This window comes from Telopea speciosissima, chromosome 9, assembly GCF_018873765.1.
Source record: "Telopea speciosissima isolate NSW1024214 ecotype Mountain lineage chromosome 9, Tspe_v1, whole genome shotgun sequence".
Lineage (NCBI taxonomy): Eukaryota > Viridiplantae > Streptophyta > Magnoliopsida > Proteales > Proteaceae > Telopea > Telopea speciosissima.
This window is the reverse complement of record NC_057924.1, coordinates 25,620,474-25,646,540: the sequence shown is the minus strand read 5'-3', so window position 1 is coordinate 25,646,540 and position 26,067 is coordinate 25,620,474. Positions and strand designations below refer to the sequence as shown.

The 26,067-nt window shown below is 40.0% G+C and overlaps 1 protein-coding gene across 3 annotated transcripts in view; it reads right to left on the bottom strand.

Annotated features, from left to right (window-relative positions):
• Nucleotides 1-18,789, bottom strand: part of LOC122640845 (integrin-linked protein kinase 1-like) — a 129,879-nt gene extending 111,090 nt beyond the window's left edge. The window contains exons 1-3 of one of the 3 annotated variants that reach the window (XM_043834103.1): nucleotides 18,210-18,789; nucleotides 6,884-6,958; nucleotides 6,635-6,730 (exon numbers count right to left, since the gene is read on the bottom strand). In XM_043834103.1, coding sequence (XP_043690038.1) covers nucleotides 6,635-6,730; nucleotides 6,884-6,958; nucleotides 18,210-18,527 — 489 coding nt within the window. In that variant the 5' untranslated portion in view covers nucleotides 18,528-18,789. The remainder of the gene's footprint in view (nucleotides 1-6,634; nucleotides 6,731-6,883; nucleotides 6,959-18,209) is intronic. The other 2 variants (XM_043834104.1, XM_043834102.1) reach the window with 2 other exon arrangements.
• Between the last annotated feature and the right edge of the window lie 7,278 nt (nucleotides 18,790-26,067).

Here is a 26,067-nt window from a genome sequence, read left to right as displayed (position 1 = left end):
CAAGTTCAGTCAACAACATCTTCAACCAGACCAGCTCACAAGTAGCATGTGTCATGGCTCAATATTCTAACTCTGCACTTGATCTAGCCACTACACTTTGTTTCTTGCTCTTCCATGAGACAAGTTTACCTCTAACAAATATACAATAACCTGTAGTTGATCTCCGATCAATCGGTGATCCGGCCCAATCTGCATCAGAAAATCCCTAAACTCGTGTATGTCCATGATCAGTATACACTAACCTGCATCCTGGAGCCTTCTTGAGATATCTCAAAATCTGAATGACAGCATCCCAGTGAGGAGCCCTAGGAGATGACATGAACTGACTCACAACACTGACCGAAAATGAGATGTCAGGCCGAGTGAATGTCAAGTAATTCAGTTTTTCAACTAACCTTCTATACCTTTCTAGATCATCAAGAGCAACTCCCTCATCTGCAGCAAGTTTGACATTGGGATCCATTGGATTATCAAGAGGTTTACACCTTAGCATCCCAGTTTCTGTAAGCAAATCAAGAGTATACTTCCACTGTGAGAGAGATATTCCCTTCCTTGATTGAGCCACTTCAACTCCTAGGAAATAATTCAATTTTCCCAAATCCTTAGTCTGAAATCTCTTTTGTAGATGAGTTTTCAAACTATCAATTCCTGTAGAATCATCGCCAGTAATCACGATGTCATCGACATATACAATTAGAAAAATCCTGCTAGTACTGGTCTAACGAGAGAAAAGAGAGTAGTCGCTATTGCACCGTGACAAACCAAACTCAAGTACTACCTCTGTAAAGCGGCCAAACCAGGCCCTCGGAAACTGTTTCAGTCCATACAATGATTTCTTCAAATTACAAACCAACCCAGACTCCCCTGGAGCACAAACCCAGGAGGTTACTCCATATACACCTCCTCCTGCAGATCACCATGGAGGAAAGCATTCTTAACATCCAATTGATGCATAGACCACCGATGAGATGCGGCAAGAGAGATCAGGATACGAACGGAGGATAGCTTGGCAACCGGAGAAAATGTATCCAAGTAATATACACCATACACCTGTGCATAGCCTTTGGCCACCAAGCGAGCTTTCAGGCAAGCAAAAGAGCCCTCAACATTAACCTTGACTACATAGACCCAACGACAACCAATTACAGACTTCCCAGCCGGCAATGGAACAAGATCCCAAATGTGGTTATGTTCCAAGGCCTGTAATTCTTATTCCATAGCTGTCCTCCAGCCAGAAATAGATAATGCCTCTGCAATTCTCTTAGGAACAGGATGAGATGCAACAATAGAAAGACAGGTTTGAAAGGTAGAAGATAAACCAGAATAAAAAACATGAGAAGATAAAGGGTTCTGAACACACCAACGTGTACCTTTTCGATGAGCAATGGGTTGGTTCAAGTCAGAAAGAATAGGGGAGGGAGTAGGATCGGCAGACGGCAAAGACGCGGCATTAGGTGAAGGATCAATGGGGGCAGCAGCTTCTTCCCTTGGACGACGGCGGTAAACATTAATAACAAGAGGCTGCAAAGGAGATTGAATAACATAAAGAGGAATATCCTTATGTAAGGAAGGATCCACAAGAGGCTCATCCACATATGACTAAGACTCAAAAAAAGAAATATCAGCAGTAAGAAAATACTTATAAAGAACAAGAGAATAACACCGATACCCCTTCTGAACATGAGAATAACCCACAAAAATGCATTTAATAGCTTTGGGATCTAACTTAGATAATCCCGGAGTATGGTCTCAAATAAAGCAGACACACCCAAAGATACGGGGTGCCAATGGAAACATAGATTCAGAAGGAAAAAAGCAAAGCATGAGGAATGCCACAACCATGAGAAGAAGGCATACGATTAATATGATGACAAGCAGTTAATACTGCATCAGCCCAAAAAGACTTGTCCACTTCCAATTCAAAGAGAAGGGACCTAGTAACTTCCATCTAGTGGCGGTTCTTCCTTTCTGCCACACCATTTTGTTGGGGTGTGTCAGAACAGGAAGACTGATGAATGATTCCATGAGTGGTCATAAAGTCAGAAAAAGGAGAAGAAAAATATTCCCGTGCATTATCACTACGCAAAATTTTAACATAACATCCAAATTGATTCTTAATTTCAGCAATAAATGAGGAAAAGATGGAAAACAATTTAGACCGACATTTCATTAAATATAACCAAGTAACACGAGAATGGTCATTAACAAAAGTAACAAAATATTTAAAGCCCAGTGTAGACGTTACACGACAAGGACCCCACACATCAGAATGAACTAAAGAAAAAGGATGTGTGGCCCGTTTATTGGCACGAGGGGGATAACTCACACGGTGGAGCTTTCAAAATTGACACGACTCACAATTTAAAACCGAAAGGGAACGAAAACTAGGAAAAAGTTTCTGCAAACTCGGTAAGGAAGGATGACCAAGCCAACAATGGATTTGATGAGGTGAGGATGTACTCGAACAAGCAACCGAAGGTGTGTCCTCAAGAAGATATAGCCCCCCGGATACTCTGCCTCTACCAATCGTCTTCTTCGCCTGCAAATCCTGAAAAATACAAGAATCAAGGAAAAAGGTTATGGAACAGTTGTAGGCATGGGTGAGTTAACTAACAGATAAGAGATTAAAAGGAAATTTGGGTAAAATACAATACATAAGATAATGACGAGGAAGAAGTGGGTTGAACAGTACCAGTGCCTTTGACTGTAGCAAAGGAACCGTCAGCAACACTGCGAGAGTAACACTGGAATTAGAGGTCTGTAAGGAGGAAAAGATACCTGAGGTTCCAGACATATGGTCTGAGGCCCCTGAATCGATAATCCAGGGCCTAGAGGTGGAGAGACACGCGGTGGCATTACCTGTCTGAACAAAAGTAGCAGTGGAAGAAATGTCCTGAGAGGCCTTTCCTTGGCTATAGCAGGCATATTCCTCCTCTGTCATGGTCAAAGTCACACGACGGTCTTCCATAGGGACAAATGGGGATGCTGGTTTAGTACTAGCAGTGTTCGCTATCTTGGACTATGGGGGTTTGCCATGTAATTTCCAACAAAAACGTTGAATATGGCTAGGTTTGCCACAATGATGACAAGTCCTCGCAGGACCAAACTTATCGGTCTTATCAGATGAATCTTGAGTACCAATAGGTATTGCAGCGGGAGGATTTTTAGCAAGCTGACGACCCCACCGCGACCACTACTAACAAGGGCAGTGCTATCACCAGAAGAAGAAGCTCGAGTTGTGTCACGAGACACCCGTAGAACCTGAGAAAGGTATCTGCAAGAGATGGAACTGTAACACCTCCAAGAATTTGAGATCGAACAGATTCGAATTCTGAGCCCGAGCTGCCCAAGAAACCCATAACCAACAACTAATCACGTTGTTGTTGCATTTGTGTCACATCAGATGTAATGGGCAGCAAGGCATTCAGTTCTTCGTACATTCTTTTAAAGTCTACAAAATGCTGTGTAACAGGACGACCCTTCCGATCAACCCGATAAAACTCTTGGGACAGCTCATAAATTCTGGAGAGATTGCTGTGTCCAGAATATAAAACAGCTAGGGAATCCCACAGTTCTTGAACAGTATCAATGTGAGTCACAAGATCTACGATATTACTATCCATAGAGTTCAACATCTGTCCTAAGATACGGGCATCAGTAATCCCCCAAGTAGTTGTATCCATGCTAGCAGGTTTCTTCCCAATCAAATGATTTTTCTCACCTCTACTTGTGAGAACCAAGGACACAATCTTGTGCCATTGCTGAAAATTCGGACTGTCTTCCAACTTCTTGGAAGTCAGGAAATTTGATGAAGAGGGTACCACCTCAGTCACCATCTTTGTATCCTTCGATTTCTCATCCATGAATGGCTTCAAACAAAAAGGAACACCAAGAAAATACCAAACAAACAGCAACAGCCCTCAAACAATCACCAAAAATACATAGAGCAAGTCAACCGAACATCACACAACTGAACATTACACAATCCATAAAAAAAAATCTACACATATCTCAGCAATATTGAGAGCAAACCAGCAGCATAACAATCCCAAACATCGATTCATAAAATCAATATCAAAGTAATAGACTTCAAAATAGTCCAAATCGAATCAACCATAAACTAATGTAAAAGACATCGAACCTGAGTTTAAGTAATAATCGATGTCTTTAAATCATCATGGCAGCCTTCAAAACTTCAAAACTGGGGTAAGATACCCCCTGCACCAGAGAAGAAACCAAAAGTCTTCAAAACTTGATTGAGTCTATCCCACCTTTTGTCAATTGTATAAGTAATAAAAGGACTGAGAAAAAGGAATGGAAGCGTGTTCTTCTTGATCAGATCGCTCTTATAGCTCCGATACCATGTTAGAAACCAGAAACTGGATAAACAAGTCTAGAGGAGAAGAGGAGAAGAGAGAAGGAACAGATATTTTTCATGTTCTTTCCTTGAAGGAAATACACCTATTTATAGATGGTTCCATCATAACCATCTACAAGTCACCCAACACCCACCTACATTTGACAATGGAGGCAGCCTCCCAATTAAGGCTGCCTTCCTTTGTTGACAATGGAGGATGATGGGGGAATACCCAATCTACCCTTTCTAACAGGAATAAAATAGTTAGATTTCACAATCAATGATTTTCCATCATAGATTCCGGTTCAACAACAGAGAATCATTGTAAACTCTGTTATTAAACCCGAAGACCATACCATAATCACACGGTCGGCCCATGAGGGCTACACCCATACTTTTTTCCCGGGTTTGGGGTGTGATAAATCCCACCAGGTTTCACTATTGAATCCAACAACAGTTAAACTTATGTAGTCCTAGGTAGGTAGGAGACCTACTAGGAGCCAGATAACAGGATCAATAGCAAAAGGGATTGCTGGTTCGAATGGACAACACTAGGTTTTAGGTTAATTCTAGGGTTTAGGATGGGAATTTGGGAATGGGTCTTATATGGCTTTAATATGCAGGTCTAGGGGGTTGTTTTGGTATAAAGAAGTTAGGGTTTGGATGAGTTACGAAATTCTGCAATTTAGGGCAGAATTGGATTTAGGGTTTCGATGGACAGATTGGGCTGCAACTGATATCGAGTGGAGGGATAAGGCTGGACAGATTTTAAAATGAGGCTAGGATTATAGGAATCGATTAGGGTTAAGTGGAGGATTAAGAAGAGGAATTAAATTGCAGAATTATTAAACTACGTACTTGAATTAACACTGATCTCCAACAGTAGCAGATTGAAGAAAAGCTAAGAGAGGACCTCCCGATCTACAAGATGCAAGGAGTCGATTGGAGATCCACCAATCCCTTCACCTTGATATTACTCACAAGGCAACCTTGATACTACTCACAAGGCACACTCACGATGGAGCAAAGGCAGCAACAAAGGCGGCAAGCATAAAGCTGAGTTTTTATTAATCAAATTCGTATTTAATGCAGGCCTCCCTTACAAACTTATATAGAAGACTCAAAAATAGACTTAGACACTAAAAAGGAATGGCCTAACCCTATCCCCTAACCTATTAGGTAAACTTAAACTGACTAGGAAACTATAAACTAAAGGAAATAGACCCAAAACATGGCTGGACTTATAGAGTCCTAATCCAGCCCAAATTACATCACATGACCACTTAAGTTGTCACATGACCACTTATCCAAGTCACATGATCACTTAAATTGAACCAATTGGATGCATCCAATTTGAACCGGTTCAATTAAAAAACATAAAAATAAACTAAATATTGGGCTAATCCCGTATGCAACCTATATACCCATATTTTATGCCCATAAAAGTGGCCTATTACATTAGAAACCCATGGGATCAAAGGCCCAACATGTATGTAACCCAACCCTAGACTTATTCCCAATGAAACAAACCCTATTTGGTGATGAATCTGCATCAACAACACTCTGAAATCCCACAAGAGTAAACACAACTGAATCCCACAAATGCAAAACCTGAATTCACAAACCAAAACAAAGCAAAAGCCTTTCATTAATTCATCGAAATTCATTGGTAGGGCGTAGCTCTTACATATGTTTAAATAAAAAACTCTAAACACGACTTAAACTAAGCCTAAAATTCCTCTAGCCAATAGCTTGCTGTGGAGGCAGTCTGCTGCTACTAAAACTCTGAACAAAATATGAAAGACTAACTTAAACAAGGCTGGACTCATAGGGACCTAATCCAACTTAACTAAAATGCTTCAATAATATTTAAATATACAGAAATTGGGCTTCAACTAGACTAACAAAGTAAATCGTGTATTCCTACCTCCTACCTATATCTTAAGTCCATTGAAGTAGCCTATTACAAGAAAAAAAAACATTAGACCAAAGGTCCAATGCATATGTAACCCAAATACAAGGTTTATATGTCCACTAAAATAAGCTATTACACCAACCCACTTGACAATCAAATATCAGGCTATTCACCTTTACCAAAAAAAATATCAGGCTATTCAGAAAATAGTACAAAATACACAAAATGACACAAAAGAAAAAAGGCTTGTGCAGGTTTAAAACAAAATCCCAGGACAACAACTAGATTGCTTGAATTTGCCACCAAAAAAAAAAAAAAGAAGATAAACCTCAAAAAATACAATAAAATTAGGGTTTTGATACCTTAGTGATGTTAACACTGTTAGTAAAATCAAGCTCTTTGGGATCAATCTCATACTCTGGGACTTCACGAGCATTTTGGACATGCATAGGAGCCATCTGAAGTGGTAAATCAACCAAAAGGAATATTACGAATAAACAGAAAAAGCAAGCACCACAGAACAAGTTACCAAAGTTTGTGATTTGTAGGGTACAATCAGGCCCAGAATTTTCTTTCCAAGCATAGAATTAAAAAGGATAAGCAAAACATACCAGAGGCTTGGCACCATAATTCTCCAAAATTCTGATCACATCATGGTTTTTATAATGAATTGCATCTGCAAGAGGCTGTTCAAGCTACAATAAATTATTCTGGAACAACTTACAGCTTTTTTTTCTTTTTTAATAAATAAGTATGATGATGTTCTCAAACAATCTTGAGAAAAATAAAGTCATATCTTAAATCACAGAGGGGATTTCATTGAATAATCATAACTTATATTGTATATTATTTATTAATTTTTTTTCCAAAAATATTTAAAAGCTCAAATTATGAAAGTGATTGTTCATAACTTTTTATGCATATCCATCATCCAAATTACTATCAACAGCTTTGTCATTCATATGCTATCAACAGATGATTGTATGATCATTCAAATTCAACACAATGGTTTGATATAACAATATACATCCATATGAATTTCTCATTTACACTTCAACTAATCTGCAATTTTATACATCCATATGAATTTCTCTGCATCAACTTCAACACAATGGTTTCATATAACAATATGATTCCTCATCATAATTCTGCAAAGCACCCACCATTTTTCAAATGCATGATGGGATTTAATGCACGAGCATTGTCCATAATATGTGCCGCCACATAAGCATGGGGAAGGCAATGTACTTCCACAATTTCTGAAGCTGAAATTTTGCTACTTGGAGTATCTGATCATAGCCTCATAAAGCTATCTATTTTGGAAAATCAGAACTTTGGACCAAAACCATTCGGATTTTTTGATACTTGGAATTCTCATTAATGATTTCGAGAATATGGTTCACAGAGGATGGAACCATAGTTGTCAAGGCGGCAAGGCGACCCAAGTGGGTGGAGGGGGTGCCTAAGCGCTTAGGCAACAAGGCGCCCGCCTAGGCAATGTTAGAGATTATGTTTATGTATTAGGGGTACTTTAGTCCATGTCCTTATTATAAGTCACTAGAGTTGTAATTCTATATTTTATTTCTCTTTTCCTTTTACCTCCCTAGGGAGGCCTTTGTAATTTCCCTAAGTAGTTTGCAATGAAGTAAAATAGGTGTTAGGAGGAATTTCTCCTAACACACACGATTCTCCCAATCTCTCTTCTTCTTCCTCTCTTCTCTTCTCTCCTCCTCCTCCTCCAGCTGCAAACCTCTTCTCTCTTACCTAGAATCGATCCAACTTAGAGTTCTAACTTGGTATCAGAGCTCAGTCCTCTAGTTTGAGAGTCGACTAGCTTAGTTGGTTCTTCCTTCACCTCTCTTTGGAACCCTAAGAGGATTAAGGGTTCCACTAGAGGCTGTAATATGTAAAGCATACTCATACTACATTATTTTGAGTTCTATTCCTCACACCAATCTGCAATGGAGGGAGTCTAGAAGCTGTTGAAGGTGATTCAAGCCCTAGAAGAGCTACCCAGAAATTTCCGCCAGCCTATTTCTTCTCAGGTCTGCTTCTGGCTTCATCTCTGCTTGGTTTGTATGCCACCAAGCCTATTTGGCTCGCCCAAGGGTCCCTTTTAGCTCCCCAAAAGCTTAGTTTGTGAAAGGGAATGGTTGGAGAGCTTTACTCTCTTCTTTGCTGCTGCACAGGTATCGTTTGCTGTGCTCTGTTCTTCTCGGTTTGAAGTTTCTTGAATGATATGTGATATTGTGATGAGTGGCTGCTGTGAAATGTGGAGTTACATCACTTATGTGATTTTGGTTGGTATGGTATGAAGATGGGATGCACATGAAGTGTTTGATGAAGTTTTAATTAAGGATTTATCCTTGTTTATTGCTGATGTGACTGTTTCGACTGTATTTTTCTGCTCCTTGTTTGCTGGACTTCATATTTGTGTGTAGATAGAGTTACTCCCCACTTGTGGAAGACACTATCTTGAGTTGTTGGATATTGAGGCCCTAGGTCTACTATGTCCGAAAATGATTCGAAGGTCAGTGGACCAATTTCAGCCAGTGTTTTCCCAACTATGGCTTCTTTTGATAACCCCAACACCCAAATCTCTGTTGTGAAGTTGGACAATACCAACTATTTGGACTGGTCTCGTTCTGTGAAGATGTCCCTGAGGAGTAGGGGCAAGTTGGGGTATATTACTGGCTCTGTTAAGGAGCCTGCTACTACTGATCCCAGATATCTGAAATGGGAGACTGAGAACTCCACAGTTATAACTTGGTTGGTGTTCCCCATGAAACCTAAGATCAGTAGGAGATTTATGAACAAGGAGACTGCGAAGGATATGTGGGGATAGTGTTGCCCGGACCTTTGATCGAGTTGGTGACTATGCAAAGGTGTATCAAATCCACCAAAAAGTTACCAATATGAAGCAAGGTGATAGGAGTATTTCTGATTACTACAATACTGTTATCAGCCTGTGGCAAGAATATGATCAGTACAGGTATCTTCGACTGTCCAACTCTGAAGAAAAAGCTAAGGTCTACAAAAACCAAGAAGTTGAAAGGATCTTCTCTCTACTTGGTGGGCTCAATCCAGAGTATGAGCCCATTCGCCTGCAGATCTTAGGGAGGTCTCCCTTTCCATCTATGGATGAAGTGAGTAGTTATTTAAAAAGTGAGGAAACCAGGAGAGCAACCATGGATATTGCACCATCAATGGAGCAATCTGCTCTTGTTTCCAGCTCCCACCTAAGACTGGAAAAGAAGGGGGAAAGGCCAAGGGCCAACTCTTGGAGATCACCGTGAGAAATTTAAATGTGATCACTGTGAAAAATTGAGGCACACTAAGGACAAGTGTTGGGATCTTCATGGTCAGCCCCCTGGAATGCGTGGTGGATCCTCAGGTGCCCGTGGTGGTAGGCAAGGGGGAGCTAGGGCTCATTCTGTGACATCCGAGACTGAGACATCAGAACCTCAGCCTACTCCTGATTCTTTTCCCAGGATGATATTGTACCCTTCCGCCGGCTGATGTCTCATTCCTCTACTGGTTCTACCTCTGGAGAGTCAACTGCTTCTGCCTCAGCTCTGCAGGTCTCGTCTGCGCCTCCTACTGGTCCTACTTGCATCATTGACACCTTTCTTCTGTCTCTGGTAAGGGTAATGTGAGGAAGGGTAATGTGAGGGTTACTCCCTCTATTTCTCTTGAATCTATTCTTTTTGTCCTTGATTTTGCTACTAACCTATTATCAGTGAGTCACTTAACCAAATCCTTAAATTGTTGTCACTTTCTTTCCTTCCTATTATCTTTTTCAGAATTTGGAGACAAAGAGGGTTATTGGCAATGGGACTGAGAAGGGAGGCCTCTATCTTCTTAAACCACGGTTACCTGATTCATCTACTGCTGCAGCTTATGTGTGTGGTCGGAGTGACCGCAGTACTTTGGAGTCTGTAATGCTTTGGCATCAACATTTGGGTCATCCCTCTTTTGTTATTATGAGGAGACAGTTACCCCATTTGTTTACTTCTTTTCCTTCTTCTTATGTTTTTCAGTGTGAATCATGTATTTTTGCAAAACATTGTCGAACATCTTATCCTTATCATGGTAATAGACCCATTGTTCCTTTTTCTCTTGTTCATACTGTTTCGGGGCCTTCTCCTACTACTTCTTTGTCTGGATTTCGTTACTTTGTTTCATTTGTGGATGACTATTCTAGGTCCACTTTGACTGTTTTGTTGAAACAAAAAAGTGATGTTTATGATGCTTTCAAGGATTTTTATCAACTTATCAGTACTCAGTTTGGTACTCGAATTCAAATTGTTAGGTATGATAAGGGGGGTGAGTACATGTATGGGGGGCTCCAACAGTTGCTTACTGATGATGGCATCATCCATCAACTGGCATGTGTTGACTACCCTCAACAAAATAGGGTGGCCGAGAGAAAAAACCGCCACTTGTTGGAAATCACTAGGAGTCTTCTCTTTGGTATGCATGTGCCTAAAACCTTTTGGTCTAATGCACTTCTTACTGCTGCCTTTCTTATTAACCGGATGCCATCTCCCCTCCTTGGCTCCAAATCTACCTTGGCAATTCTTTCTCCTCAAATTTCAGCCTTCTCCTTGCCGCCAAAGGTCTTTGGTTGTGTTTGTTATGTTCATGTCAACAAATCAGCCCGCACTAAGCTTGATCCCAAAGCCCTCAAGTGCATCTTCTTGGGCTACTCCGATTCAACCAAAGGGTATAAATGCTACCACCCTCCTTCCCGAAGGCAACTTCTCTCAAAATATGTCACCTTCTTTAAGTCTATTCCCTACTTTTCCTCCCCTCAGCATCCTCTTCAGGGGGAGAGCAGTACTACAAGTGAACAGGATGCTGATGTCATTTCTTTTCTACCTCCCTTGCCTACCTCTACTTCCCCATTCCTATTTGATATTGGAAAATACAAAGAAGTGGATGTTGTTGATGATGTTGATGGTGATGGTGTTGTTGATATTGATGCTTAGTAGTGTTGGTGATGCTAGTATTGGAAAGTACAAGGGAAGATTCAAAGATGTTGTGTACCAAAGAGGTTAATGCTTAAAGGGAAAAGGAAAGCAGCCCTGCCAAAACCATTCTTTGGATCCACATCCTCAATCTCATCCTCCCCAGTCAGGTAAAACTTCTCGTTCTGAGTTAAATCTTCCCATTGCTAAGAGAAAGTAGAAGAGAGCTTGTATTAACCCCATAGCCCAGTTTGTTTCCTATGACTCTATATCTCCTACAGGTTTTGCCTTCTCCACTGCCCTTGAGTCTTCTTCCACTCCCAAAAATGTCACTAAGGCCTTAGCTGATCCAAAATGGATGCAAGCAATGTCTGAGGAAATGATGGCTCTGGAGAAGAATGGTCCTTAGACACTTGTTGATCTTCCCAGGGGGAGAACTCCTGTTGGATGCAGATGGATTACCATCAAATGGTACAGTGGAAAGATATAAAGTTCGACTGGTTGCAAAAGTGTAGAGTCAAGTGTATGGCATTGACTACCAAGAGACTTTTGCCCCTATAGCTAAGCATAATTCAATCAGGGTGCTCCTTTTAGTGGCAGCCAATAAAGATTAGCCAATGTACCAATTAGATGTGAAGAATGCATTTCTTCATAGGGACTTAGTAGAAGAAGTGGTACATGCAGCCCCCACCTAAAGTTAAGTGTCCCTCAGCTAAAGGGAAACTGTGTCTCTTGAAGAAAGCTCTCTATGGCCTCAAGCAGTCTCCTAAGGCCCGGTTTGAGAGATTTAGACAAACCATCCTGGAGAATGGGTATTCCTAGAGTCAAGCTTACCACACCTTGTTTATCAGGAGAGGAGATGGCACAGTCACAGCTCTCATTGTCTATATTCATGACATTGTAGTCACTGGGAACGATTTTGCTGAGCTAAACAAATTGAAGTCTTATCTGACTAAACAGTTTAAGATCAAAGACCTTGGACTCTTAAAATACTTCTTGGGGATTGAAGTTTCTAAATCAAGGAAATGAATCAATATCTGCTAAAGGAAATTTTTCTTGGACCTTCTGAAAGATACAGGAATGTTGGGGTGTAAACCAGCAACCTCTCCAATTGATCCGAATCATAAGCTTGGTGATGAATGTGGTTCTCCTCTCATAGATGCAGGCAAGTATCAAAGATTAGTTCGGAAGCTAATCTATCACTCCTTGACTCGACCAGACATCACTTATGCAGTTGGAGTGGTGAGTCAGTTCATGCATGCTCCCAGGAGTGGACATCTGGATGCACTGTATCGCATCACTAGGTACTTGAAATCCTGCCTAGGAAAGGGTCTTCTATTTGCCAAACATGGCCATTTGCAGATCGAAGGTTACACAGATGATGATTGGGCTGGTTCAGTCTCTAACAAGAGATCTACTTCTGGGTACTACACTTTTGTGGGGGGTAATCCCGTTACCTGGAGAAGCATGAAACAACCAGTTGTAGCCCGATCTAGCGCGGAGGCAGAGTTTAGACCCATGGCTCATGAAGTGTGTGAACTTATATGGCTGAAGAGACTACTTCAAGACTTGGGTTTTGACATTGAAGGACCAATGAGACTACTGTGACAACAAAGCTACTATAAGTATTGCCCATAATCCGGTTCAACATGATCGAACCCAACATATGGAGGTTGATCAACACTTCATCAAAGAGAAGTTGGATTCTGGTTGCATTTGTACTCCTTTTGTGAAGAAAGGAGATCAAGTAGCAGATATCTTCACCAAGGGTCTCATTCCTAGTCTATTTAGTACCCTATTGTGCAAGCCGGGAATGTATGACATTTATTCTCCACCTTGAGGGGGAGTGTTAGAGTTTATGTGTATGCATTAGGGGTACTTTAGTCCATGTCCTTATTATAAGTCACTAGAGTTGCAATTTTATATTTTATTTCTCTTTTCCTTTTACCTCCCTAGGGAGGCCTTTGTAATTCCCCTAAGTTGTTTGTAATGAAATAAAATAGGTGTTAGGAGGAATTTCTCCTAACACACACGATTCTCCCAATCTCTCTTCTTCTTCCTCTCTTCTCTTCTCTCCACCTTCTCCTCTAGCTGCAAACCTCTTCTCTCTTACCTAGAATTGATCCAACTTAGAGTTCTAACTGGCAATGACTAGGCGACCAAGGCACCCAAGTGTTACTTTTTATTTCCCCTCCTTTCTAACATTATTTAGTAGGTTACAATGTATACCTTATACCATTAAAAATAAACATTAAAACACATCAAGCCATCAAAAGTCAACATTAAACCACATCAAGACATCAAAAATCTACATTAAGTCACATTAAGTTATCAAAAATCAATATTAAGCCACATGGCCCACATCAAGTCATCAAAAATCAAAGTAGAACTAGAAGACAGCAGAACTGAAGAAGCAAGCTATTGGAAGTTTGAAACTATCGAAATTCTTACAGTATACTGCTCTTGGAATTGGTCATTGTCATGGTATACCTAGTCTCACATTTGGTTTATATTGTTTTAGAAACTATGATCTTATCTATAAGCAATTAAACTGCTCTCGATTTAGAGAAATGTTCTTGTTCTCTACAAAGTTTGACTGGTCAAATTGTTTTATTTTACATGAGACTTTTATATTAGGTAGACCACAAACCAGCATTCAACAAATCCAAGATTGCTTAAATCTGATTTATACTGAAAGAATTATGTTCTGGTCAAACCTTATTTGGTGTATGCAAATGCTGTCAAAATCGCTCTAAATGCAAAAAAAAATTATATTAAAACAACTGAATTTAAAGCACTTTTGGTTTTTAGCAATGTTTTACCATAATAAGATTTATGGAATTTCTAGATTTGAGAAAAACCCCAGCATTAGAAAGTTGAAAATTTCACCTAGGCAGTTGACTTTTATCCTTTTCGAATTTAAACTTTTAACTATTTTTGTTGGATTCAAATAGGGGGGTATTTGCTTATTTAACAAACATAAAAAATGAAGATATTTGGCATAAATAAGGGCCAAGGCGTTACCACAGTGCCGGGGCCATGGCGCCGGCGCATGTGAATGTTTGTTATTTCGATTTTTAATGTCATTTAGTATGCTAATATATGTCATAACATCAAAATCAATAAGGCTACACTACAATACTAGCACTATGGTTTAATTCAAAGGTAACTAATATCCTTGGTAAAAAGTGAAAATTGAAAATATAGATTACCTATCAAATAATTGAAAGCATAGTAAAAATCAAATGATAGCTAACCATCAAGCTGATAGCAATAGTCTTTTGGATTTGAGCAAGCATCAAGCTATTAAATGGTTTAAAAAAAATTTTAATCTAACTTTTTATGAAATATCGACCGATAGCAACATTCGGGAGCGCGGCGAGCGCCGCAGAAGCCATATAACGATATATGACATCCCAGGAGCTCGGCCCTCTCCAGCAGACGCTGGCGCGCCATGGCACGCCAGCGACGCAGACAACTGAATACCACTGGGCAACCGCCTAGACACCACAAAATCCGCCTAGGCGGCACCTAAGCGACACCTAGACGACGCCTTGACAACTATGGATGGAATGCAATGGTTAAGGATAATCTAATCCCCTTGAATCTGTTTTCTGCAAAACTGAAGTATGTTAAACATGAGCTGAAAGTTTGGAATAAGAATGTTTTTATTAACGTTCAGATAACTAAACGATACCTTCAAGAAGTCCAGATGGCTTTATCCCAAAACCCTCTTCTTTTTTTCTTTTCTTTTTTATTACCCGAATAGTACCTGGGACCCGGGCCAGCCCCTAGAATTTTATTAATGTCAAAACTTGGAAAAAGAATACAAGGGGGGGACGTCCCGCCTTACCCCAACCTAAGGAGCATAACTCTCAACAAAACCTGTTCCCAAACCCAAAACAAACAAGAACATGAGCTTTACATTACTATCTGAGGACTGGTAAACCAGCCCTGTCTTCCCGAAGAATACGCTGCAGATCCCCCGGTGGCTGATTGCCATAATGGAAAACAATGGAGGTACCTGTATCACAAGCTAGATTGGCAAGCCAATCCGCTGCCCTGTTACTTTCTCAATAAGCGAAGGATAAAAGAGGCCGAGAAGAACAAAGGAGGGTCATAGACTCCTGGAACCAGTCCCATCCCCTCCATAAACTACACCTCTTACGTTGTATCATCCTGACCGTCGTGGAGGAATCTGAGTTCACCACAAAATCAGTCAAGCTTAACTCATGGCACAACTTCAAGCCATCTGTCAAAGCCCTTAATTCAGCAACTGAATTTGTGCACTCACCATAAAAATTAGAAAAGGCTGCCAAGACGACCCCTTCCTTATCTCTGATGATCCCTCCACCCCCTCCTACACCAAGGTTACCTCTACAGGCACCATCAACATTAAGCTTCACTGATGTGAAAGGCAGACACCAATAAACAGGGATCGGGCGCTTCAGTCTGGAAGGTGGTGCCGATAAGCCAAAAAATTGTAGAATTAACACTTCCCGAGAAGAACCCGAGGACCCAAACCTAGGAGAATATAGGATGTCTTTCACCCAAGTTTTTATGGACTCAACAATTGAACTCGCCGTTCGTATTCGTTCCCCATGCCTTCTATCGTTCCTTTCCTTCCAAAGCTCCCAAACTACTAGGGAAGGTGACAGCCCAGTAATATAGGTACAGAAGCTTTTACAACTTGCTGCCTCATGCCAAAACAAGATTCGACTCCTAGCATCCTGAGAAGAAATCACATTAATATCGAAAAGACGTGAAAAGAAATTCCAGACCTTAGTCGTAGTGCCTCCAGTTACATGGTAATGGGCTGTTGTATCTCTCCTAGGGCTCCCGCAACAATTACACTTAGATGTAAGGGGAATACCAACAGCCATCAAAGACTAATGTGTGGGTATTCTTCCATTGAGGAGCTGCCAAGTAAAAAACCCTATCTTCGAGGGTAGGGATTGGTTCCAGACCCATCTGGCATAGGAGACCTAAGGCAACCTAACCCGTACCTCATTCCAGGCAGATTTAGTTGTGAACTGACCATCACTGGTAGGCATCCAAACCAGAACATCCTTCTCAAAACCCACCGCAAATTTCATAGAAATGATGCTTTGTCTGACTACATCAGAAGTCAATCTGGTCCAACAAGGTTTGCTTCCACGAGTCATTCTCCTCTAAAGCATCCTTGACTCGTATAGACATGTCTACCTGAAGGGCATTGTCCACATAATCAATCAAGCCCAACCCCTACCCAATTATCCAACCAGAACCATAAATTACCCGAGCCAATCAATCATCTTGACTTGGCCAGGATGAAGTCCTTATGTGCCCGAGCGTTTCTCCAAGACTTCGAGCCTATCCCACTCGAGTCCGCCAAAGCAATGTGAATATTTTTAAAGAATTTAGCCCTAAAAAACTCACTCCACAATGAATGGTCAGCAAGGATTCTCCACAATCCTGTAAGTCTTAAGGCGAGACCAAAATCCTCCAGTAGCCTGACACCCAACCCCCCTTCTTCTAGCGGCCTACAAACCTTCTGCCAGTTCACCCAGTGCCAACGCTTGCCCTACTCCAAGCATCCCCAAAGAAATTCCGCAAAGAGTCCATAAATCCTACCCAAAACTGCCTTAGGCGGATCCAGAGTTGCAAGCACATGGATGGGGATGGATGCTAGCACATGTTTCAAGAGCATAACACGTCCCCCAAAAGACAAGAGCTTTCCTTTCCAACCTGTCACCTTGTTCCTTATTTTTCCAATTAACTCATCAAAGAAACAAATTTTAAATTTCTAGTATGGAGAGGGGCCCCCAAGTAAGTAATCGGGAGCAGCTTCCTAGCAAACCTTGTAACCAACCCCACCATTTGAGTCCTACACATCCTTAGTAGGTGCACAGAGGGAGATTAAGTACTTTCCACTCGTCGACGAACTTTCCCCGATTCTTATCAAGGAACCTTTCTACCACAAGTTCACCCGTCAATCGACCAAGATTTTGTGTGTTGGCTTAACTGTAATGGCCCAAAGGTCACCGGTATACGTTGCCTCCTCATCTACGCACAAGTTCAAATTAGTACGGGTTTAGGCACAGTTGTAACAACATGGATACTTTTCTTCCAATCAGCCTTATGCAAAGCCATACTTGTTATTAGTCCTAAGCTATGCATGTCTTTCTTCACTTCTCCTAGAGTAATTTTAGGCCTACCCTTGGCTCTTTTAGTTCCTTCAATCTGAATCAAATCACCCTCCCTACTGGAGCATTCATGTCACCTCTATATTCTGAATAAGAGAACAACACTCTCCAATCATTATCTATGCTTCATTTAAACTTCAAAATAAGAATGTCCTTTTTTAGATAGAATTGAATATGGAAATTCGTTTTTATAAATCTAAAGGCTATGTCTGGTTGCAAGGGAAATTAAAGGGAAGGGAAGTGAAATTTTCAAACCTTAAAAAGAAATTTTTGTAATAATTACCCCATGTGATTGTATAAACTACTTAAATTTCATACCATATTTAGTAATGATACATTTTACATGTAATTTTTATTTTACTTTTTAAACTAAAGGAAATTGAATGCAATGTAAAGTGAAATTTAATAACCAAATATGGAATGATTTGGAGTAAGTGATATAGTCACATGGGGAATGATTACAAAAGTTTCCTATTTAAGTTTAAAAATTTCACTTCCCTTTCCTTTAATCCACCTTGCAACCAAACTGAGCCAAAATAAATTGATTTAATGTAATTCTCCAGTTTACCAGCATATTATAATATCTAATGTAGTTCACCTAAATTGATCCAAAAACAGATTAAAAAAGAACAGGGTGATTGATAAAATACAATACGTACGTGAAACACAAACAACAGACTGACAGAGCATCTCCATTTCTCACATCATTCGCTTAAATAACCAACTGAATATTAGAAAAGACAAACCTATTCTGTTTGAACAAATTTGTCGAGTGAACATACCGTACTTCCCCAGCGATCCTTCGGATCGACTTCTGCTCCTCTCTTAAGCAGCAATTCAACAACATCGGCACGACCCTGGCAAGCAGCAACGTGAAGCGCGGTCCGTCCATCTATGTCCCTGAAATTCAGATCGGTTCCAGAATCTAAGAGCTCAACTATCCCCTCCAGGTCGCCTTCGTCCGCAAGGTACATAAGCCGAAAAGTAGAATCAATAGCTTCCGCGACTTCCAAGTCATCAACTTCCGATCCATTCTCGCGTTCTGGTGCAAGCGATGATTGTTTTCCCAGAGTATACCTCGCCGTCGCCTTTGTTTCCATATCGACTAATCCAACATACAAAGGCAAAAATTTACTCTGCTTCTCCGAAAGAACTCAAATTTAATAAAATCAACTTCTAGTCTTGAAAAGTCAAAACCCAGAATTAAACCCTAATAATTCACAACAACCGAACTTTCAAGCTCAATTGTCAGAATTCCAGTTGGATTCACAAGATTCAATAAATGGGCAAGTCCTTAGGAGCACCAAGAAACACTTAAACTAGTAAATCTGTCAACGTTTAACAGAGCAAGTTTGAAGAATAAATAAAAGTGATATCAAAGAAAATGATTAACTGCGAGTAGAATACGCGGTTGAGCTAAGTCCAGCGGTTTCAACTTTCAACGACTAACTTGGTTCGGAATTTCGAAATTACAGATCAGATGAGCTGTAATGACACATTACATTAGTCACTGCGATTTGAAATTGTTAAACCTTTTTTCCATTATCATAGAAGAGTCGCCGGCTGGCACACTCTTACGTGCGATCGAAGAAGGGTCGTATGATATCCATAACACACTAAGAGTGCGTTTGGTAACGTTCAGAACGCTGTTCTGAACAGTTCTTTTATTCAAAAAGAACCAAAAAACATGAAAAAGTGTTTGGCATTGCGGTTCATTTTTTCGTTCTTTTAGAACGAACCGGAGATCTTAAGCACCAAAAGAACAAAGAACTCGCGTCTGACAAATCACAAAACCCGTGATTTTTTTGAGAGAAATGACGACAGTCGTCTCTCTCGCTCTGCTGATTAACAGAGAAGAGGAGATGTGTTGTGTGTTCTCTGTAGGGAGAGAAGGGAAGAGATGTTCCTTCAGAAGTTCGCTGGGCCATTGTTGGCGAAGGTGAAGGAGACGACTGGGATCGTAGGCCTGGATGTGGTGCCGAACGCAAGGGAAGTGTTGATCTCACTCTACTCGAAGACCTTGAAAGAGATCCAAACCGTTCCTGAGGACGAAGGTTACAGGAAGGCTGTGGAGAGCTTCACAAGGCATCGGCTCAAGGTATGCCAGGAAGAAGAGGATTGGGAGCAGATCGAGAAGCGCATCGGTTGTGGTCAGGTCGAGGAGTTCATCGAGGAAGCCCAGGACGAGCTTAAATTCATGGCCAAGATGATGGGTTCGTATTATTCCCTTGCTCTACTTTCGAATTAATTGATTGAGGATATATCGGATAGATACATCGCGGGCAATTATACCAACAACGTCAAGAACAGATACTTAATTTGGATTGTGTGATGCCCCAGATGGTTTCGCGCTCGAGGTCCTGTTCTTAAACAATAATCTGGGGCTTGTAGTGCTCGCTTATTACTTGATATAATTCCGCAACGTAATTTTAGGATATATAGTTGGGAGTTGGAATTGAAGGATTGAATTTCACTACATTTTGATGGAGAAATTAGTTCTCTACCGTGGCAATTTTGAATTTCATGGAGAGATAAGTTACATGGTTGGTATTTGAAAGGGAGAAGAGAAGTGGGTTTGGAAGAGGAGAACAGGGCTTTAATGGAAAATAGAATCCAACCCCTGTCTCTCAGGTTCGATGAGAAGGTCTCAATTGAATCCAGGCTCAATGGGTTCAATGGATTTCGTGAACAAGAACTCACATCTTCTGATGATCTTTCTCTGCTCACAAAATCCTTTTTTTCTTCCTTGTACTAATTCAGAGATGAGTTGATTCTTTGAGTTTGGTTGTGTGACTCCACAGGCTGAAATATTACTTGGGTATCTGAGAGAACCGAGGCAAGAGGCATCCTCTTCTAACCCTTTGTAGAGGTAATGAAATTCTTAAGTGGGTTCTTGTCTATTTGACTCTGTACATAGCTGAGTGAGTGTTCTTCTCATGATTTTGTTTGTACAGTCTGTGAACTAACTTAGGTTATATCTAAACTAAAACTAGATGTGGAGTGTGTTATGTCTTGGTGGATTAAAAAGGGTTTGGGTTGTGATCATGGGTTTTGTATGGGAGATCCAAATTTCTACTGAAACACATAAAAGAGTTTTGTTTTAGGCCTTACAAGATCGATCTTAAAACCACCATAGCCTTCTCATGTGTAGCCTTCTCTCTCGCACACACACACACACACACACACACACATAAGTTTGCTGGTTCTTGAATGTAATAACCCCTCTTTGTTGTATTGGTTCTTAAGGAACCCAATAGCAATTTTTCCATTGTGATCTCTCATTCTATAAATTTCCTACTGTGAGCTTATTATCTCTTTTGTATGTAGTTTGGTTGCATAAATTGCTTGAATGTGTTTCCTATTTTTTTTTCAATGAACTCATGGTAGAGAGTGGAGACTGTTTCAGAGAGATTTTGGAGGAAAATTTGGTTGCATAAATTCTCAAGCTAGTAGTTCTTTCTTTAACCACATTGTTCGATGCACCTTTCTTCTCCGCATCCAATAATATGGCATTGGAGGAAAATTTGGTTGCATAAATTCCTGTTTTAGTTCTCCGATTCTAGTCCAATCTCTTGGATGAGGAGAGAGTCCAAACCCTCTAAGATTTTGGTTGCAAGATCAGAAAGTATTGCTTCTGCCATCCTTAATTTCTTGGTTAATTAGGAAGGCCAAAGAGCTCTTGGGGAAGACAATTGTGAGAGATTGCTCCTTAAGCTTATTATAGTGTGTCATTTGGGAACCTAGAGTCAGATAATTAGGGTTTTTTTTTTTTTTTTTTAGTAGTTAATCCTTAGTTTTTTGTTTCCAAACTATCTATTATTCCTATGAATCTTATTGTAATTCCATTTTTAACAATTAATCCTTAGTTCTTTCTATAATCCAAAAGAATGGAGAATATAATTTGGTTTAATCTGTTGTGTTAATTCATTGACAACTTGATAGGTCTTTAGCTCAAATTGGTAGAGCACTTGGAACATGAGCATGTTCCAAGAGGATGGTGGTTCGAGTCCACCGAGGCCCTCTTTATTCAACTGTTCATAGCATAATTAGTTATGCCACTAATCCACACAAGAACCCAATTTTAATGGCATCTTTGAAATTTGACATCTTTTTATACTTACTTTGGTTATGTTAATGAGATATTTTAATTTTATGCTAAGGTTGGTAAGAGAAAAGGATTTTACAAGTCTTTTTTTTATATAATTGACAAAGAAATGGTATTATTGTAATTAATATCAAATAGGGAAGAACATGTTTTACCAAACACCATTTTCGTTCTGAACGACGTTCTTGAGACCGTTACCAAACGATCATTTTCGGTCTCAGAACGCCGTTCTAGACCAAGAATGCAAAAGAACGTTTCTAGTCAAGAACGGGCGTTCTTTGTTCAGACCGTTACCAAACGCAGCCTAAGAGTGCGTTTGGTGCTGTTCTGAACAGTTCTTTTGTTCAAAAAGAACAAAAAACATGAAAAAATATTTGGTTTTGTGGTTCGTTTTTTCGTTCTTTTAGAATGAACCGGAGGTCTTGAGCTTGAAAAGAACAAAGAACGAACGAGCGACGGACTAAAATCACAAACCCGTGATTTTTTAAGAGAAATCACGAAACTCACATCTCGCTCTGCTACCACGAATTTGGGAGACGACGAAGGGCTCGTTCTGCAACCCTAAGTGAGATCTCTCACTCTCTCTCGCTCTCTCTCCCTCTCTATCTCTCGCATGCTCTGGTAAAGTTGTTTCCCTCTCTCTGTTTCTCTCTCTCCCTCTCTATCTCTCGCACTCTCTACACCTCTCTCTCGCTCTTTCCCTTTCTCTGTCTCACTCTCTCCTTCTCTCTGTGTGCGACCCTACTGAAACCCTAGTTGAGGTCTTTCTCCCAGCGTCTATTTCGCTTGCCCTCTCCCTCTCCCTAACGATTCTACGTCACTGATTGTACTGGATTAATTGGGATTTTTGGTTGAGTTTCTAGTGTATGAACAGAGGGCTTTGGAAGGTATATTTGAATCCGTGGGAGGTGTTGCCTATTGAGGTGTTGAGGGTGAAAGCCACGAAATATCTGATCTCACTCCAGTTGCCAGATTTGGCCATTCTCAGCTTCAAAATTTTTGCGGTCAGTTTTCTCTCTATTTACGTCCCGCGTTCGCTCTCTGTTTAAGCTTATAATTAGGATTTTGCTTCATATTATGTCGATCTTCCGTTTTCATTTTCTTGATCTGGTTGGTTTTGCAGAGCTTTCAATTGCTATAAGGTTATTCTATAGAATGAACGAATTAATTGGGTTTTCTTTTTCGATTATGTATTTGTTCGAATCAGCTCATTTTTTCTTCTCTTTATGATATCGATCAATTTTGATACTCTGCTGTGTTCTATAGGGAAATGGTTTTTTCTTCTTTTTTTGGATTGTATCATGGTAGTGGGTGTTTCTCTTATCCATCAGGTCGTTTTATTAATTGCTAAAAGCTCCAATCTTTTTTCGTGAGATTTAATTTGTAATCTTGACCTATTTTTCTTGGGCTTTGTTTCTGATTTCTTTGCACAGTCTTATTGTAGTAAGTTGGTTTTAACCCTCTTTCAAGTTATTGGTTTGTACTACACTTCTATTCCTAATGGTGGTTGTCATGTTCTTGGGTATTAGTTTTCACTTTGCTGGTTTGCTTTTCATGTCTTGCTTTTTAAACCTGTTTAGGTGGTTATGGTACTATGGAAGAACTGTTGGAGATGATAACATGGTCTCAACTAGGAATTCATGAGAAACCAGTAAGATGGGGTGCCCTTTAATCCAGGTTACTTTCCTCTTATGTTTCTTGCACTGAATTTGGCAACCGGGTTCTCATTCTCTCTTCCTCTGAAATTTGAGACAGGTGGGCTTGTTGAAAGTTGATAAAATATTATGACAACTTACTTGCACTTTCAAAGGAGTGGAGGAAGGTTTTATAGAGGATTCAACAAGACAGATTGTAGTCTCAGCATATACAGTAGAAGAGCTGATCAGGAAAATGGAAGTAAGATGAAGACATTCTTTCTCTTCTTTCAAAAGTAAATATCATTATTTCATAGTGTGGCAAACAATATTTATATAAATTTACGTTAGAGTTGGTTGTTAAATTATTGGATTCTGTAAAGAAGAAAAGTTGCAAGAAGTGGCAGGGAATGATTTGTTGCTGTTTTTTATTGCTATTTGCAGGAGTATGCACCACTTCATGACAAGGTTGTACCCAGAAAAAACTGGGAAGTAGACCTATTAGACTCTGCTACTAGTGGGCACCCTTTATATTCCAAATTCAACTTACTTATTTGAATACTGTTCAACTTACATTTTAATTTCTTCTCCATTACCAAATTGATACAAAAAGTGAATACTGTTCAAGTTATATTTTTAGTTCCTTCTCCATTACCAAATTGACACTAAAAGCCAATCTCTCTCTCTCTCTCTCTCTCTCTCTCTCACACACACACACACACACACATTCTTGTGGACAATGTCTCTCAAGTTGCATGCATGTCTAACACTTGGGAGTAAGGACATGGAAGGGAAGGTAGGGTGAAAGAGAAAAGTTAGAAGAGATATTGGTGTTTCTTAGGGGTTTATCTTATTTTGAGTTTGTGGAATAAGCCTTTTCAATTTGGTTTCATTTTGTGGGTCGAAAGACTATGGCTGTCTCTTTCTCTATTTCAATAAATCCAGTGGTGGTTTTGAAGTTTTAGCCTTTCTAGCATTTCTTTAACTATCTAACAATCATCAACTTTTCTGCTACATTTGTTCGAAGACTGGTTTTGATTCTTATTTGCCTTTGATTTCAGACTATAAAATTTTCTTAACTAGATTTTTGTCAGGTAAACATTTTTGTTTTCCACACTGTAGGATCAGATTTTGATTCATAGACTCCAGAAGAACAATGACAATGCCTGGGGTCCCAAGGAGGGAAGGGAGTTGAGAGTTCATGAAGATGAGGAGGAACTTGCCACTGATTTGGCGGACTATATAGCTGAATTATGTGAGATATCAATGAAGGAGACGGGGTTCTTTGCCATCGCCTTATCTGGTGGTTTTCTCATCAACTTGATGGGGGTAAAAACGCTTTCCCTTTCCACAGCTTCGTTGAGTGATTTCTTTTGGCGCTTCTTGGGCCACTAAAATTCATTCATTGCAAATTAATTCAAAAAAAGAATGGAGAATATAATTTGGTTTAATCTGTTGTGTTAATTCATTGACAAGTTGATGGGTCTTTAGCTCAAATTGGTAGAGCACTCAGAACATGAGCATGTTCCAAGAGGATGGTGGTTCGAGTCCACCAAAGCCCTCTTTATTCAACTGTTCATAGCATAGTCAGTCATGCTACTAATCCATACAAGAACCCAATTTTAATGGCATCTTTGAAATTTGACATATTTTTATACTTACTTTGGTTATGTTAATGAGATATTTTAAATTTTATGCTAAGGTTGGTAAGTGAAAAGGATTTTACAAGTCTTTTTTTTTGGTATAATTGACAAAGAAATGACATTATTGTAATTAATATCAAATAGGAAAGAACAGGTTTTACCAAACACCATTTTCGTTCTGAACGGCGTTCTTGAGACCGTTACCAAACGATCATTTTCGGTCTCAAAACACCGTTCTAGACCAAGAACACAAAAGAACGTTTCTAGTCAAGAACGGGCGTTCTTTGTTCAGATCATTACCAAACGCAGCCTAACAGTATTGAAGGTGATTCGGTGAGGGTGTCCGCATGCACGGTGTGGCGAAACTAACCGATTGTCTGTGAGATTTGAAAAAGACGAAGTGTCGACTCTCGAGTCTCATTAATAGTTAGTAAATCCACGTATAATACGTGGATGGATCTGAACGTTTAATTGAAAAAGTTGATTTTTCATGTATAAGTCATCAAATTCGGATTTATACATGCATTTTATGATTTGAAGTATTATATGCGTATAATACATTTTATACGTTTATTTTTGTTGCACAAAGAAAGGTGTTGAGGGATTTCCTCAACACTGCAACACTAGAACTAGAACTAGACTAGGAACAATTATGGAAAACGAAGATCACTCTTGGTGGTTTCTTGATTTCTCTATTGATTGAATACTTGAATTCCCTTTACATGGGCGCAAGAGCCTCTATTTATCAAGTTTTCCTCCCCAACCCTCTTTCCAAAGATTTGCCAAATCTGCTAGATGGTTTTCCTTCTTCGTAAGGCGGTGGAGTTGTGCTCGGTTTAGGAAACCCCTTGAAAGAGCGATCCTCTCCTCGTTTCCCAGGATTCAGAATCTTCTCGCACATGGATTGTGGTTACCAGTCACCATATATCAGGGTTCCCTAAAACTGATCCTGCCGACATGTCTAAACAGTATAATTGCCACGCACGTGGTCTGATCAGACTTGGACGAAGACCCAAGCCATTCCAGGTGTTACCCTTGGATATGAAGCGGGAGTTCCCCAAAGTTATGCTGCCATTTGTCGTTTTTAACATGTGGGATTGACATATCTTTTGGCTTTCACGCCTTTTGAGGGGACATGAAAAGACACTTATAAAGTTTAAATTTGAATCTCTTGAACTCCCAGTGCTATCTTGTTGAGGAAGCTTTCTTCATGGGTTGGACACGCGTCCAACAAGTTCTCGCTGATATCTTGACCGTT